The 14,008-nt window shown below is 46.2% G+C and overlaps 1 protein-coding gene across 1 annotated transcript in view; it reads right to left on the bottom strand.

Annotated features, from left to right (window-relative positions):
* The window catches only part of FAT2 (FAT atypical cadherin 2), a 71,841-nt gene extending 58,113 nt beyond the window's left edge, over positions 1-13,728 (bottom strand). Inside the window, exons 1-3 of the mRNA XM_006150827.3 lie at positions 10,473-13,728; positions 8,156-8,470; positions 679-737 (exon numbers count right to left, since the gene is read on the bottom strand). Of these exons, the coding sequence (XP_006150889.1) occupies positions 679-737; positions 8,156-8,470; positions 10,473-13,728 (3,630 nt within the window). The remainder of the gene's footprint in view (positions 1-678; positions 738-8,155; positions 8,471-10,472) is intronic.
* Positions 13,729-14,008: the final 280 nt, after the last annotated feature.

The raw sequence follows: 14,008 nt of genomic DNA, 5'->3' as shown, positions 1-14,008 counted from the left end.
ACCTGGGAACATAGCAAGAAAAATGCATTTAAAATTTCTAGGAGTATATATCGCTCCCTCCTGGTGCCTTTAAGACTAGAAGAAATGCCTGTTCATCAGTTATAGACAGATCAGAAGGAAAAATAGCTAGATTTCTCCGTTCGATGTCCTTCTAATTTAATCCTCTTGGGGTCAATGACTGAAGCCCCTCACTGGAATAGAAACCAGAGAAGCCTATGTGATTTCTAAAATGTCCTAAAAAGAGCACAGAACTGGAAGACGAAGTCCTGCATTTTCATCCTGCCTTTGCTACTGACCTACCATCTGATCGCAGATGATTCTCTCTCTCTGTCTCTGGGCCAGGAAGATAGATTAGACACCAGAACCAGCAAGAGCATAGCACACGTGCACCTGCTCCCCTTCCTGTGCTCACTGCAGGCACCACATCCCAATCAGTGGTTCCTGACAGACCTAGACATGGCTTCAGATTCCTTCCCCTCTCTGTGCTGAAGAGCCTGCAAAGATCCGATGATCTTTACCACCAGCTCAGCTCACATGTGACCTCCTTCCTGAGCTCAGTACCTTCATGAGCCACAGTGCTAGAGACTTTCCTGTGGCTCCAAGGCCTGCCTTAGCTCCATAAATACCTCCTTCAGGAGGTTTCTGAATCCCAGTTATGAGTTTATGGCCATTACTTACTTCCAGGATGTGTTCATCCTTCTTCTCTCGGTCCAGCTGCTGGGCTGTGGATAGGAGACCTAGGAAAGAGATAGAGAAGAAAGATGTGAGCAAAGGGCCTCCAGGTCTGCTTTAACTGGGGTGCATTCAAATCCCAGGTGAGAATTCTCTTTGGAGAACAAGTACGTTAGAAGAAATGGAAATCTAGGGAATGGAAAAAGAGGTAAGGAAGTGGGAAAGAACAGAGATAGAAGATGGGAACCAGCAGTTAGTGTAATGGCTATGTCGCTGGACTCCCATGTAGTCGACTGCAGTTCTCGTCCCGGACCCGGTGGCTTAAAGCTCACGCCGAGCACGTGTGCGTGCGTGCCCAAGATCCCGAGAGGAGAATGGAGGAGAAGGGATTGTGGCGAGATCATCCCCCCTGGAGGGTGATTTCTCGTTTTCTGTCTCTATGTCTCTCTGTCTGTCTGGCGAGTGCACGCGCCCTATAGTGGAAAAAAAAAAAAAAGAACAGAGATAGAAGAAATGGAAATCTAGGGAATGGAAAAAGAAATAAGAAAGTGGGAAAGAACAGAGATACCATGTTACCTGAAGCTCCCATCTACTTCCTGTTTTCCCATGAAGCACAGGTGATATGTCAAAAACTCAGCAACCAACACAACATGCAGCCTGACCAATCAGAGGGCTGCCCAGACAAAGGGCTGCCCAACCAGAATGATTCTTCAGCTGGAAACAACCAGTAGGGTTGTTGGTACATAGGGGTAAGTATCAGCAGTGTTAGGATGCAATTTTGGTTCCTTGGCACTGAAATTCATGAAATATGCTTGCATTTGGATGTCTTCTGTGCATCATTCATTTCCTCTTTTAATAAAAACTCCAGTTTTCCTGGGTTCAGGGTTCCTAATTTCAGTCCTTTGTGATCTGGGGTGAGGATGACCCACTCCTGGGGAAGGGTATATAGTTTGAATTGGCCAATCAGCAGAGATTATCCTCCAGTTCTTGTGTTCGACTAGTGGCCCATCTGTGAGATTGGTGAAAATCAATTCTAGGGCTCTGAGAGAACTGTAGAAAAAAGTTCTTTTGCTGTTGCAGGTGCTGAGAGGATAGAACCAGATCTGAGTGCAGAAAAACTCTGCTCTCAAGCAGAAAAACTCTTCAGAACAGAACTCACTCAGAGAAACTGAGGCCAAGAGATGGGCAGAGGCGGAGCCTTCATTCCATCATTTGAACACTGGCTGCAGCAGTGTCTACATCCAAATATGTCTGGACTCTTTGGTAAAAGAAAAAAAAAATGCATTTTGTTGCTTTAACCAACCTGGATTGTGTTTCTATCTTTTAAATCTGAAAAATTTTTGATGACCAAGTCATCTGAGACTTCATATGTTGGGATGGGGGTGGGCTGAGGCTCACAGTAGGACTGAGGAAGCAATCAGGGTCCTTGGTAGTGGGAGACCTCCACTCTAGAAGAACACTTCTTCCTGGCTTGGCTTCACTCTTCTATGGCAATACTAACCCTTAATTCTAACTTCAGTTTTCTTATGGGGTGGGGGCTCATTAACTCCCTCTGTGGCCTATCTTGACTCCAGGAAGCTGCATATTTCTCCACCTCTTCTGTGGTATCTCAATTCTACCCATTCTGTAAAATGAGAAGTTGAATTGGATGGCCTTCAAGGTCTTTCTGGCTTAAATTCCGAATGTCTCACTGCATATCGAGGAATTTGTTCTAAAGAGATAAATGCATAAATCTGGCAAAATGCATGCATAAAGCTGTTTATCACAGTAATATTGTAAAAAGTAAGCAATTGGACACCATCTGCATAAGGGAAGAGTTATATAAATAATACAGAAAAGGAATGTTATGCAGCCATGTAAAATATTTTTGTGGATGTGGAAATGCTCTACATGATATGTCACTGAGTAAAGGTAGCCTGCCAGGAGTTATAACAGAGCTCATAATCATTGATTTCTTGTGTAGAGAAATCACAAAGTGGTAGCTTTTTACTTCTTTATCATTAGTAAATTATCCACCTGGAGCTGGCCAGGCAGTGGTGTAGTGGTAATATAACTCAACCCACATGTGAAAGGTCCTAGGTTTGTGTCCCGAGACTTCCCTGAGCCTACCAGTTACTCTCATGCATGCTGGCGATCCAGACTGACTGAAACTGAGGATGGACTGTGGTGTAAAGACCCTGTTTGGGGTATCTCTCTTTCTCTGTTTCTCTCTCATGAAATCAATCATCAATCAACTTAAAATACACATACTATATTATTCACCTGAGTTCTACCTCTGAATCTTTTCATGACTAGGTGGTACAGATGAGTTAGAGAAGGATTCCTCTCAGCTCATCTGTAAACTGAGGAAGTTGGGCTTGGTGATCTGTAAATCTAATTTTAATTTTCTGAGTCACAATGGCTCTAGATTGAGACAATTAAAAAAGAAGGTGTCAATTCTTTGCAAGATTTAGGGAAGTCAATGTGGACATTCTCAGGGGCCCAGAAGGTCATTCCAATTCCCTTGCCTTGAGAGGTCATGGCTGGGTATGATATCTGGCTTTTAAATGGAAGTAGAGCTATTGATAGGGGTCAATGGGCTTTCTGAAAACTTGTACTACCTATTTTATACTTGTTTAGATGATGAAATGATGGAGATGAAGGAAGTAAATGTAGAAACAAAAAGCTCAGTGAAAAGAACAGTATTTCTATGTGGGGCTCAGAGAAGGGAAATGGGGTGAATGAAAATAGGAGTGCAATGTGGAGAAGTGGCCTGTCAAAGGCATGCCCTTGCCTTGTGCACCAGAACCCAAATCTTACAGCTTTCTCTTCCCTTCCAGAAGACTGGCATGGGAGGTACCAGAGAGGACTCCTACAAAGTCCCATACCCAGGAGCCCTTTCAGTCAAAGAAGGAAGACAAGTGGAAACAAAAGACACACTCCTCTGGGTACAGTAAGGGTGTTGTCCCAGGTCACCCTACCTGGGCCAGACCCAAGTTGTAGGGTTTGATGGAGAAGAGTCCAGGATCCTGGAGCCCCTCAGGAAGAGTGAAGGCTCTAGGCGGTCTTGTCAGGTTAACCTTCGACCTGGTTCTATCCACCCCTTTTCCTTCTGCTTCATCTCTGTCTCCTTCCCTTTTCTCTCTCTGTATATCCCTCACCATCTTCCTTCTCACTTCTTTGATTGCTCTTCCTCTCTCCCTTCTCCCACTAGCGCTCTCTGAATTTCAGTCTCTCTCTCTCTCCTGTTTGGTTTTCCATTTCTCTCTGCCTTTCTATGCCACTGCTTCTCCAACCTTCCAAGTGCTTGTTTCCTTGGAATCACTGACGTGTGGCTTTCTTTGGGGTTGGTGGCAGGATTCCTGGGGAGTGTCTGTGTGGAATGGGGACGTGGCAGAGCCACTCCCATAGGGCTGTGCAAGATCCCTAAGGAGGTGCCCTCTCACCTTTCCTGGAGTGAGGCGGCACTTAAATTTCTTTAAGGAAAGAACAGCTGGGCTCTTAGCTCTTACCATTTTTCTTCAAATGAGTGTTTCCCCATTACCTCATCTCGAGCCCATCTCAGACCCTTCTCTTGTTCTCTTCCCTCATTCAATAGTTTTTCAACTACTGCTGATTCCACCTCTTACAGATTCCTGATCCTTACTCCATTCATCCTGACCTACCACATCAAGGTCTTGCCCCAAACTGCCTTTCCATCTTTATCTCCCTCTCCTTTCCTCCCTAGCATCATAGTCAATGCTCATTGAGCTCTTACATGCCTAGGCTTTCTTCAAGGCTCTTTCTCTACCTCTATGTATTAACTTATTTAATCCTGACAACTGCCCAGGAAAGTAGCTATTATTAACTCCATAGCACTGGTGAGAAAACTCCGCCATAGAACAGTTAAGCAACTTTTGCAAGATCTCACCATTGGTAAGTGGTGGACTTGACTATGCCTTCAGAAAACTGACCTCCTCGCTCTATCCTCAACAGGATCTGGGCCTTGTTTCTTCTTGGATACTGTTCATGTCATTGTCCTTGTCCGTGTGCCTTCAGACTGCTGCCTGTCCCAACCCTCTCTGCTTCAGCTCAGCGTAACTACCCCTGTTCTGTGAAGCTGGTGCAGACGCACCAATCTAAGCAGCTCCCTCGCTCCTCTGAGTAGCCATGACACTGCCTCTGCACGTGTTTTACGATGTTATGCCTTCACGCAAGTTTTATAGAATTTATATCCAAACATTTATGCTGTTGTTGGACTGAATTCCTCAATGCCTTGAAACCATATTTTATTAATCTTTACATCTCTCAGCAGCACAAGGTTTAAAGGCCGTGTAAGGGTAGATACTACTAAATATTTGCTGAATACACAAAGGAGTCTTGGGCTTAGCAAACGTCTGTGGGTGTTGGCAGAATTCATTCATCCATTGGACAATAATTTATTTTCTACGGTGTACCAGGTACTGAAGAGATTCGGGTGGGCAAAAATAGTCAAGGTCCCTTTCTCAGAAACCTTTGAAGGTTAGTGAAGGACATGGGTAATTAGTGAAATAATTATATAAGTGTACATAGTGGTTCAGGTGATAAGTATTATAAACAGGAGTATGTGATGCTGGAAAGTGTATTATGGTATCAGGAAAATTTTCTTTAAGGAGGGAACAGCTGGGCTAGGATCTGAAAGGAGAGCCGGAGTTAATCAGGCAAAAGGAGAGACACTCGGTAAAGAGAGAAGCACATGCAAAGTCCTGTGTCAGGAGGGAGCGTGGACTCGAGAAGGTCTTGTGACTGGATCCTAAAAGGTGGCATACAGAGGAGCAAGATGAAGTCAAAGCTGTTTTTTATGTCAACATGAGTCATGGGACACAGCAGACAGCAGGAGCTAAGGTTACCTTAAGAGAAATAACCTAAGGTATCCGACTAGGAAGTGGGGCCTGTAATGGTGGAGATGAGAAAGGTGGGCTGGGGCCTCTTTTTTTTTTTTTTTGGCGAGGTTTTTGCTATAGGGCGCATGCGCTCGCCAGACAGACAGAGAGAGACATAGAGACAGAAAGCGAGGAATCACCCCCCAGGGGGGATGGTCACGCCACAATCCCTTCTCCTCCACTCTCCTCTCGGGATCTTGGGCATGCACGCACATCCGCCCGGCATGAGTTTTAAGCCACCGGGTCTGGGACGCAAACCACGGTCGACTACATGGAAATCCAGCAACATAGCTATTATGTTAACTGCTGGTTCCCAGCTGGGGCCTCTTTGCTGAACAATTATTTTTAAAAATGTTCACATTTGGGACCAGCAGTTGGTGTAATGGCTATGTCACTGGACTCCCATGTAGTTGGCTGTGGTTTGAGTCCTGGACCCAGTGGCTTAAACTTATGCCAGGTGAGTGTGCATGTATGCCCAAGAGGAAATTGGAAGAGGTGATTTCTTGCTTTCTGTTCCTGTCTCTCTCTGTCTTTCTGGAGAGTGCACGTGCCCTATAGCAAAATCCTCTCAAAAAAAAAAAAAAAAAGTTCATGCTAATAAAGATTTCTTCCCCTCAACTATAAGAAAACTAAGATTATCTCTGCTTTCTAGGGCATTTTGCCAGACCTGCTGGCAGGGAACTGTTGATAGTAAACAGAAGAGGGATTTTGAAGAAGCTGAGAAGTTAATACGTTAGGTGAGAGATCTTGTCCCCTTTCTGAAGAGGGAGGGACAGGGCAGACCCAGGTAGAGAGCCAGCTTGGGCCTATTTTCCAGGAGAAAAGCAACCTCCTCCTTAGCAGACTAATCCACATCCTAAGGTCAGAGGTGAACAGGAAAGGTTCTCCACAAGTGTCACTAGGCAAAGATACACTTGTATCCCCCACCCACCTTCTGCCCCAGGGCTCCCAGGCTCATTGTCCCCACTGTTCCCTTATGCTTTAAGAATCACCAGAGGAAACTTGCAAATATAACATGGGAGGTGCAGTGGTGAGGACTGGATATTTATCCATCTTGTAGAACCTCCCTCTGCTGAAATGGGCCTGTGCCTCTGTCATATGGACCTTTGTAGGGTTTTCGGAAGGCCGTGGTAGTTGACTGACTTTCTCCTGACCAAGTTCCATTGTTTTATCTCATGTCCTACAAGTGGGATTTCCTTGTAATTGTCTTTAAACTATTTTCTTCATGCTTTAAGTCCTGGTAGATAATAAACTTAAGAGTCAGGGATTTAAATTTTCTTCCAATCCTGCCAGGGTATTATCTTTGCAGGACAAGAGCAAGTTGTTGGAGCTGGAGAATAGGAAGCTGGGTTCAGAAGAAAAGGGTCTTCTAATAGGTTTGTTATTCACACCCCAGGAGAAAGAGATGGCCTTTCAGAAATGTCCAGGGCAGTAGGAAGTGTATCTTATACTCCAGCACCAACGAGAGACAGGCAGATAGTGTAAACAAGGGCAGCAGGCTGGAATAATACCATCGAGGCGGTAGGGACTGTGGTGCCTGGTCTACCTGGTCTACCTGGGGAGCTGCTGTCAGCTCTAGTCCACTATGGCTGCTGGAACTGTGAAGGCAGTGTAAACAGATCTTCTTATTTTAAAGAATAAATAGAGATATAGCATGTTTGTGGAATTATTTTTAAGTGTGGCCAAAGCTTGAAAAGCCATTATTTAAAACTTGTGCAGGGAGACAAGTTTAGGGAATGCTGAATAAGGTGATGTCTTTTAGAAAGATTTTTCCAGGACCAGCAGTTAGCGTAATGGCTATGTCGCTGGACTCCCATGGGCCACCTCTGACTCACTAATGCCAGTTGATGGGAATTCCTCTAAGCCAACCACCATCTTTGTCCTAGATGACCTTGGGCCAAGAAAAGATGCTAGGGAGATGACTGACTCTGTAAGGGGATCCCTATGGTCACCACTCTGTCAATAGGGTAGAGATCAATCTGAAACTAGGCTTGAGGGATGCAACCTGTGGCTGGTGACTCAGGGACAAAGAGTTGGAGGTCTGAAATAGCCTCATCTTGACCACTTGAAGGTCTGCTTAGCTTTCCTAGGTTCCAAAGGTAAAAAACAAACACAAAAACAAACAAAACTGATGACAGGTTCTTGTCATTTTTCCACGAAGACGGACTTTGGTGGAACAGTGCTCTCCAGTTTTAGTGCACGTCAAAATCCCATGCTTCTCTTGTTGGGGGAGGGTGAGAGGAAGGGAATCAAGGGGTGGGGGGAAGAAAAACATTTAAGGAACACAAAAATGGAAAACTGTTGATGATAATATGTATGGTAATATCTTTGATTGAACCAATATACAATGTATTCAGGATGGGAAAATTCATTTGGTATGCTGTAATGATGAAGAGTGATTGAATGTGAAAAATATATGAAAAATAAATATAGTTTCTTGGGCTCCACCCTTAGAATCCTGGTTCTGTAGACCTAGGGTGGGGCCTGAGAATTTGAACTTCCAACAAGTTTGTAGATGATGGTGATGGTGCTGGTTAGAGACCCCACTTTGAGAACCCCCATGGTAGAGATTCCTGTCCTTTTCCCAGATTTTTGGGTCTTACCTGTGAATGGATGAATAGCAAAGAATCCCATGTGGTTCCCACTGGTGATGTTGAAGGTCAGCTTCCCCTCAGAAATGGAGTCTGGGTCCCAGGCTTCCAGCTGAAGCACGGACGTACCCGAGGGTGCATCCTCCAGGATAGAAGGGTAGAACACAGGTCTGGACATACGGGGTGGGTTGTCATTGACATCCATAACCTCAATGTAGACTTCAGTGACAGAAGAGAGCGGTACAGATCCCTTGTCCACTGCCAGTACCGTCAACCAGTAGTAGGATGCAAATTCTCGGTCCAGAGGTGCCATAGTCTGAATCATTCCTAGGGACAGTAAATCAACAAACTCAAAATATTTTACAACTCAAAGTGGCTTTAGAATTCACCTTACTCAGGACCAGCAGTTAGCGTAATGGCTATGTTGCTGGACTCCCATGTAGTAGACTGGTTGGAGTCCCAGACCTGGAGGCTTAAAACTCATGCAGGGTGTGAGCACGTGTGTGCCCAAGATCCCAAGAGAAGAATGGAGGAGAAGGGATTGAGGTGTAGCCATCCCCCAAGGGGGGGGTGATTTCTTGCTTTCTGTCTCTCTCTCTCTGTCTGTCTGGTGAGCACACACGCCCTATAGCAAAAACCTCTCAAAAAAAAAAAATTCACCTTACTCAGCAAATGGCATAATGGTTATGTCACTGGACTCCCATGTAGTTGACCACGGTTTGAGTCCCAGACCAAGCAGCTTAAAACCACACCAAGCACATGTATGTGCATGCCCAAAATCGCAAGAGAAGAATGGAGAAGGGATTGAGGCATGACCATTCCCTTGGAGGGTGACTTCTCACTTTTTGTCTCTCTGTGTCTCTCTGTCTCTCTGGCGAGGTGCCAGATAGCAAAAATCTTTTTTTTTTTTTGGAGAGGTTTTCGCTTTAGGGTGCGTATGCTCACCAGAAAGACAGAGAGACAGAAAGTGAGAAATCACCCCCTAGTGGGGATGGCCACACCACATTCCCTTCTCCTCTAGGGACCTTGAGCACGCATGCACATGCACCCTGCATGAGTTTAACCCGCTGGGCTTGGGACTTGAACCGTGGTCGGCTATGTGGGAGTCCAGCAATATAGCCATTACGCTAACTGCTGGTCTGGCAAAAATCTTTCTAAAAGAAATCACCTTATTCAGCATTCCCTGAACTATACTATGGAAAGGATATTACTAGATCCTACACTAAAGGAGGAAACTGTTGCAAATAAATTTGGGAGATGCTGATTTGAACACAGGGGAATTAATATCTTTTTTATAGAACCTGTCAGAGCCTTTCCCTGCTAAAATGGGCCTGTGGCTCTAACATATGGGTCTATGTAGGGTTTTGAGAAGACAGCAATAGTTGGCTTAGTTTCTCCTGACTACTTCAACCCAGGTTCCACTGATTTATTTCATGTTCTGTAAGTGGGATTTCTTTTTGGTGTCTTTAAACTACTTCCTTAATGCTTTAAGTCCTGTTAGGGATTTGGTGAATAACTTAATGTTCCCTTCTCCATTGTCTTTTTGATTTTAGGGGCTCAGCTTCATTCTTTAACTCACTCACCCCACAAGTTGCTTCTTACAGGCCAGCACTGCTCTAGAAGGTGACCGACCAATATTGAGCGAAAGAAGCTTATGCCCTAAACTCTCATAGAGCACACTCAGCCAGCAGGGCCTAGATGAGACGAAGGCCCATGCTCATAGCCATGGCATGGCAGAGATGACAAATGGGGAAACCGAGGCCCCTGGAGGGAGCACGACTTAGTGTGATCATAGAGCAAGTAAGTAGAAGACTAACTCTTGATCTAATGCTCTTTCTATCACATCATCTTGCCCTTTGCCCTGGAAGTAAATAGCCCACCAGACTATGAATTCATCAAGGCAGCAACCTGCCTTTATTCACTTTGGATCTTCACAAGGTGCCTATCTTAGGACCTCATAAGTAGTAAGTGCTCAGTGTTTGCTGAATTGCATTTATTTTCCATGAAGCTTAAAAAGAATAAATATGTCGGTGTGGCTTTTTGGAGGTCAATTTGAAAATATCATGATACATGAACTAGGATGTTATATCTATCTATACAATAGAGTAATATGCAGCAATTTTAAACAGGAAAAGATGTATTGATCTATGATGCTATGCTGTGGGGCTCACCCAATAGACAGTACTTCTGAAACTGGTTTTCACATCATGTAACAATGGGACATCTTTTTCTTAGCCTGCAACTTGTTTTCTTTTAGGATAGTCCCTGATTTGCCTTCAGCCTAACTTCCCCTGGCCCTCACAATCCCATCCCACCCTACCCCCAATACCTGTGTCTTGGTTGATGCTGAAGGCTGCGAGACTGGTGCCAGCCCTCAGGGAGTACTGGAGCTCCCCATCCAAGCCACTGTCATCGTCGCGGGCAGCCACTATCATCACTTGGGTTCCCGAGGGACTGTTCTCCTGCACCTGGCCCTGGTGCACGAAGGAGGCAAAGTGGGGAGGGTGGAGATTCTCATTCACATCCAGGACTATCACCTCCACATGGCAGAGGGTCCTGCGGGCCAGAGGCCTCCCGCCGTCACTGGCCCACAGGCTCAGATTGTACCCAGCCTGCTTCTCAAAATCCAGCTCTCTCTCCAGACTGAGCGCCCCAGTCATCAGGTCCACCCGGAAAGTCCCATGTGCGTCGTTCAACAGGACATATCGCACTTCACCAGCAGGGCCCAGGTCAGGGTCAGAGGCATCCAGAAACGTCAGGATAGTCCCAGGGGGCAAGTCCTCTGGGACCTTCAGGCTGCTGTGTTCTGTGATGCACTGTGGAGAATTGTCATTAGCATCTTCCAGTGTGACTAGAAGGTCAGTAACAGAGAAGAGCTGGTGGCCCTTGCTGGGCTGATCCCTGGCCTCCACCTTGAGTATGTACTGAGGTTCTGATTCCCGGTCCAGGTGTCCTGTGACAACCAGTTCCCCAGTGAGGGGGTGGAGGGAAAACTTCTCTGTGGGACTTAACAAGGTGTAGCGAACCCTCCCATTGTCCTCTGAGTCAGCATCTTTTGTTTTCAGCTCTGCAATTGTGGTTCCAACTTCAGTGTCCTCTGAGATGGTTAACTGGTACCCACCAGGGGGAAATCTGGGTGCATTGTCATTCCAGTCTTTCACATTCACTGTCAGCAGCTTCCAGGAGGACTTCTGGGGAGTGCCTAGATCATACACTGTTATGTTGAGGACGTAGAAACTGGTTGTTTCATAGTCCAAGGGAGCAGCTACAGTGAGCAGCCCTGTCTCCAGCTCAATGTCAAAGCAGCCTTCCTCGTTGCCATCTGCAACCACGTAGACTAGTTTACCGTTAAAGCCAGCATCAGGGTCAGTGGCTGCCAAGCGGGCCAAGGGAGTGTTGACAGGAACACGCTCGAGGACATCAATGGACTGGGGGAAGTGGTCTTCAAACTGAGGGGGATGGTGATTGATCTGATAGGTGCTTAAGGCAGTGAATTCTTCATCACTGGACTCCATGTTCTGCAGCCCAACATAATGAAGGATGGCCTTTGTGAAATGTGTCAGGACCCCTGTTTTATCACAGCTTATAGGCACCTCAAAATGAGGGTCTTTCACCACAGTGACATTCAGAGTTGTGGGTGAGGCATAGTTTTTGCCATCTGAGGCTGTAATTTTCAGGGAATAACTGGTGGGCTGCCCAGCGGTAAGATTCATGAAAGAGCGTTTGAGGGATATCACCCCAGAAAAATGATTTAGATCAAAATACCCCAACTCATTGCCTGACACAATCTCATATTTTAGGTTCTGAAGCTCATCCACATCTATGGCTGACACAGTCATTACCGACTTCCCTATTGGCCAGTCTTGGCGGATAGACCCCGTGCAGTTGACTTCCTCAAACACAGGCTGGTTGTCATTCAAGTTCTTGAGCCTAAGAGAAATGGACACCTCCCTCTCTCGGCGAAATGGGGAACCCCAATCTGATGCTCGTACCCGAAAGTTGTAAATTCTTTTCATAAGCTCATAATCCATAGGTTTGGAGGTGGAGATGACTCCCAGGTAGGGGTCAATAGAGAATGGCAGAACTTTGGGACCAGCAATGGAATAGATGATACATCCGTTCTCCCCATGATCCCGATCTGTGGCAGTAACTGTCAAAACACTGGTACCTGGAGGGATGTTCTCATCCAAAGTGCCCTCATAAGAAGACCTATTGAAGACGGGGGCATGGTTGTTACAGTCCACGATGTCAACGACCACTGTGGTGGAAGCCCGGCCTGGTGACGTTCTGATGTGTAGCTCATAGCGGGTTTGGTCGTGGAAGTCCATGAGCTTCGTGGTGGTGATCAACCCACTGTGAGCATTCAGTTTAAATCCTGCACTCTGTGAGGATGGCTTTAGAACATACTGCAGGTTAGGGAAGGCTGGGGTCACCTTCACCATCACCACACGACTGCCAGGTGGGGAGAACTCACTCAGTTGCACTCTGTAAACTGCTTTCTCGAATTTGAGGGCAGCCAGTTTGGAAGCAGGTAGATGGAAGCCCCTGATCTGGGAATAAAAAGGTCTGGGTCCACTCCTCGCCTGGAGGCTGAGGTTGAATCCATGAAGGTGTTCTATCCAGTTGATGTCTTTGATGGACACCAAACTGAACTCATTGCTCCTGGCATAAGACTTGATGGCTTTGAAGTGCTTTCCAGGGTCACCACCCACAACATTCAATGAGTCCACTTCAGCTCCTGCGTTGTTAGCGTCTACCACTACAGTGGCATAGGTGGTCCCTTCGTTGCTGTCTGGTGGAGTCACCACCACCGAGGCAATGGCTGGGGGCTTCCTGAGGGTAGGCTCCACATGGATGACCAGGGCAGCTAAGTTGCCAAATCCATTGCCCTCGGAGATCTTCCGCATTCGGTCCACAGCCAGCACCTGAAGCTCATACTTCCCTCGCCAGGTGACATTGAGTTTCCCAGCCACAGTGACCACACCACTGGTGGGATGGATGGCAAACATCTCTGACCTTGTGTTAAAGGCATAATAGAACTCAGCATTTTGGCCCAGATCAGCATCTGTGGCGGTAACCTTGCAGATGGGGCTCCTTAGGGGCAAGTCCTCAGAGATGGTGACTCTATAGGAAGGTGGGGAGAAAAGGGGCCTCAGATCATTCTGGTCCAGGATGTGGACATCCACACGGGTTAAAGCTTCAAACTCCAAGGTCTTCTCTGTGGCTTGGATGATGAGGGTGTAGCTATCTCGTACCTCCCTGTTCAGAAGGGCTGTATTGCTGCTCTTTGTCCTTATTCTCAGGAAGCAGAAGTTGCCCACCACATACTCTTCTGTCTTAAATACATTGGCCACATCCCCAGAGATGATCCGGTACCGCACTGCCCACTGGGGCTCTTCAAGGTACATGCCCATTTTCACGAAGCTTTCTACATAGGTCTTGGGGGCAGAGTTTTCATAGATGGTGGCATTGTAAAGGGAGTGTGTGAAGCGCCAAGATGAGGGGGAGATGGTGCCTTCTACAAGCTTCTTACATGTCACACAATGGAGCAAGAAAATGGCAAAACCCAGTAAGGCAACAGTCATGGTGAAAAACGTCCTGGATCCCTGGGCAAAAAAAAAGATGGATAGATTAGGAAAGAATGGTTACAGTCACTGTAGTTTTTTTTTTTTTTTTTTTTTTTTTTAGAATGTTTTTAAAAAGGGGGTGGGTCATCAACTTTTTTTAGAGGTTTTTGCAATAGGGTGTGTGTGCTCTCCAGAAAGAGACAGAAAGTGAGAAATCACCCCCTTCCAGGGGGGATGGCTACACCATGATCCCTTCTCTTCCATTATTCTCTTGAGATCTTAGGCAAACACCCATACA

The sequence above is a fragment of the Tupaia chinensis genome, unplaced genomic scaffold (genome assembly GCF_000334495.1).
Source record: "Tupaia chinensis unplaced genomic scaffold, TupChi_1.0 Scaffold000301_1, whole genome shotgun sequence".
Lineage (NCBI taxonomy): Eukaryota > Metazoa > Chordata > Mammalia > Scandentia > Tupaiidae > Tupaia > Tupaia belangeri.
The sequence above is the reverse complement of the archived record's forward strand: the minus strand, read 5'-3'. Positions and strand labels throughout refer to the sequence as shown.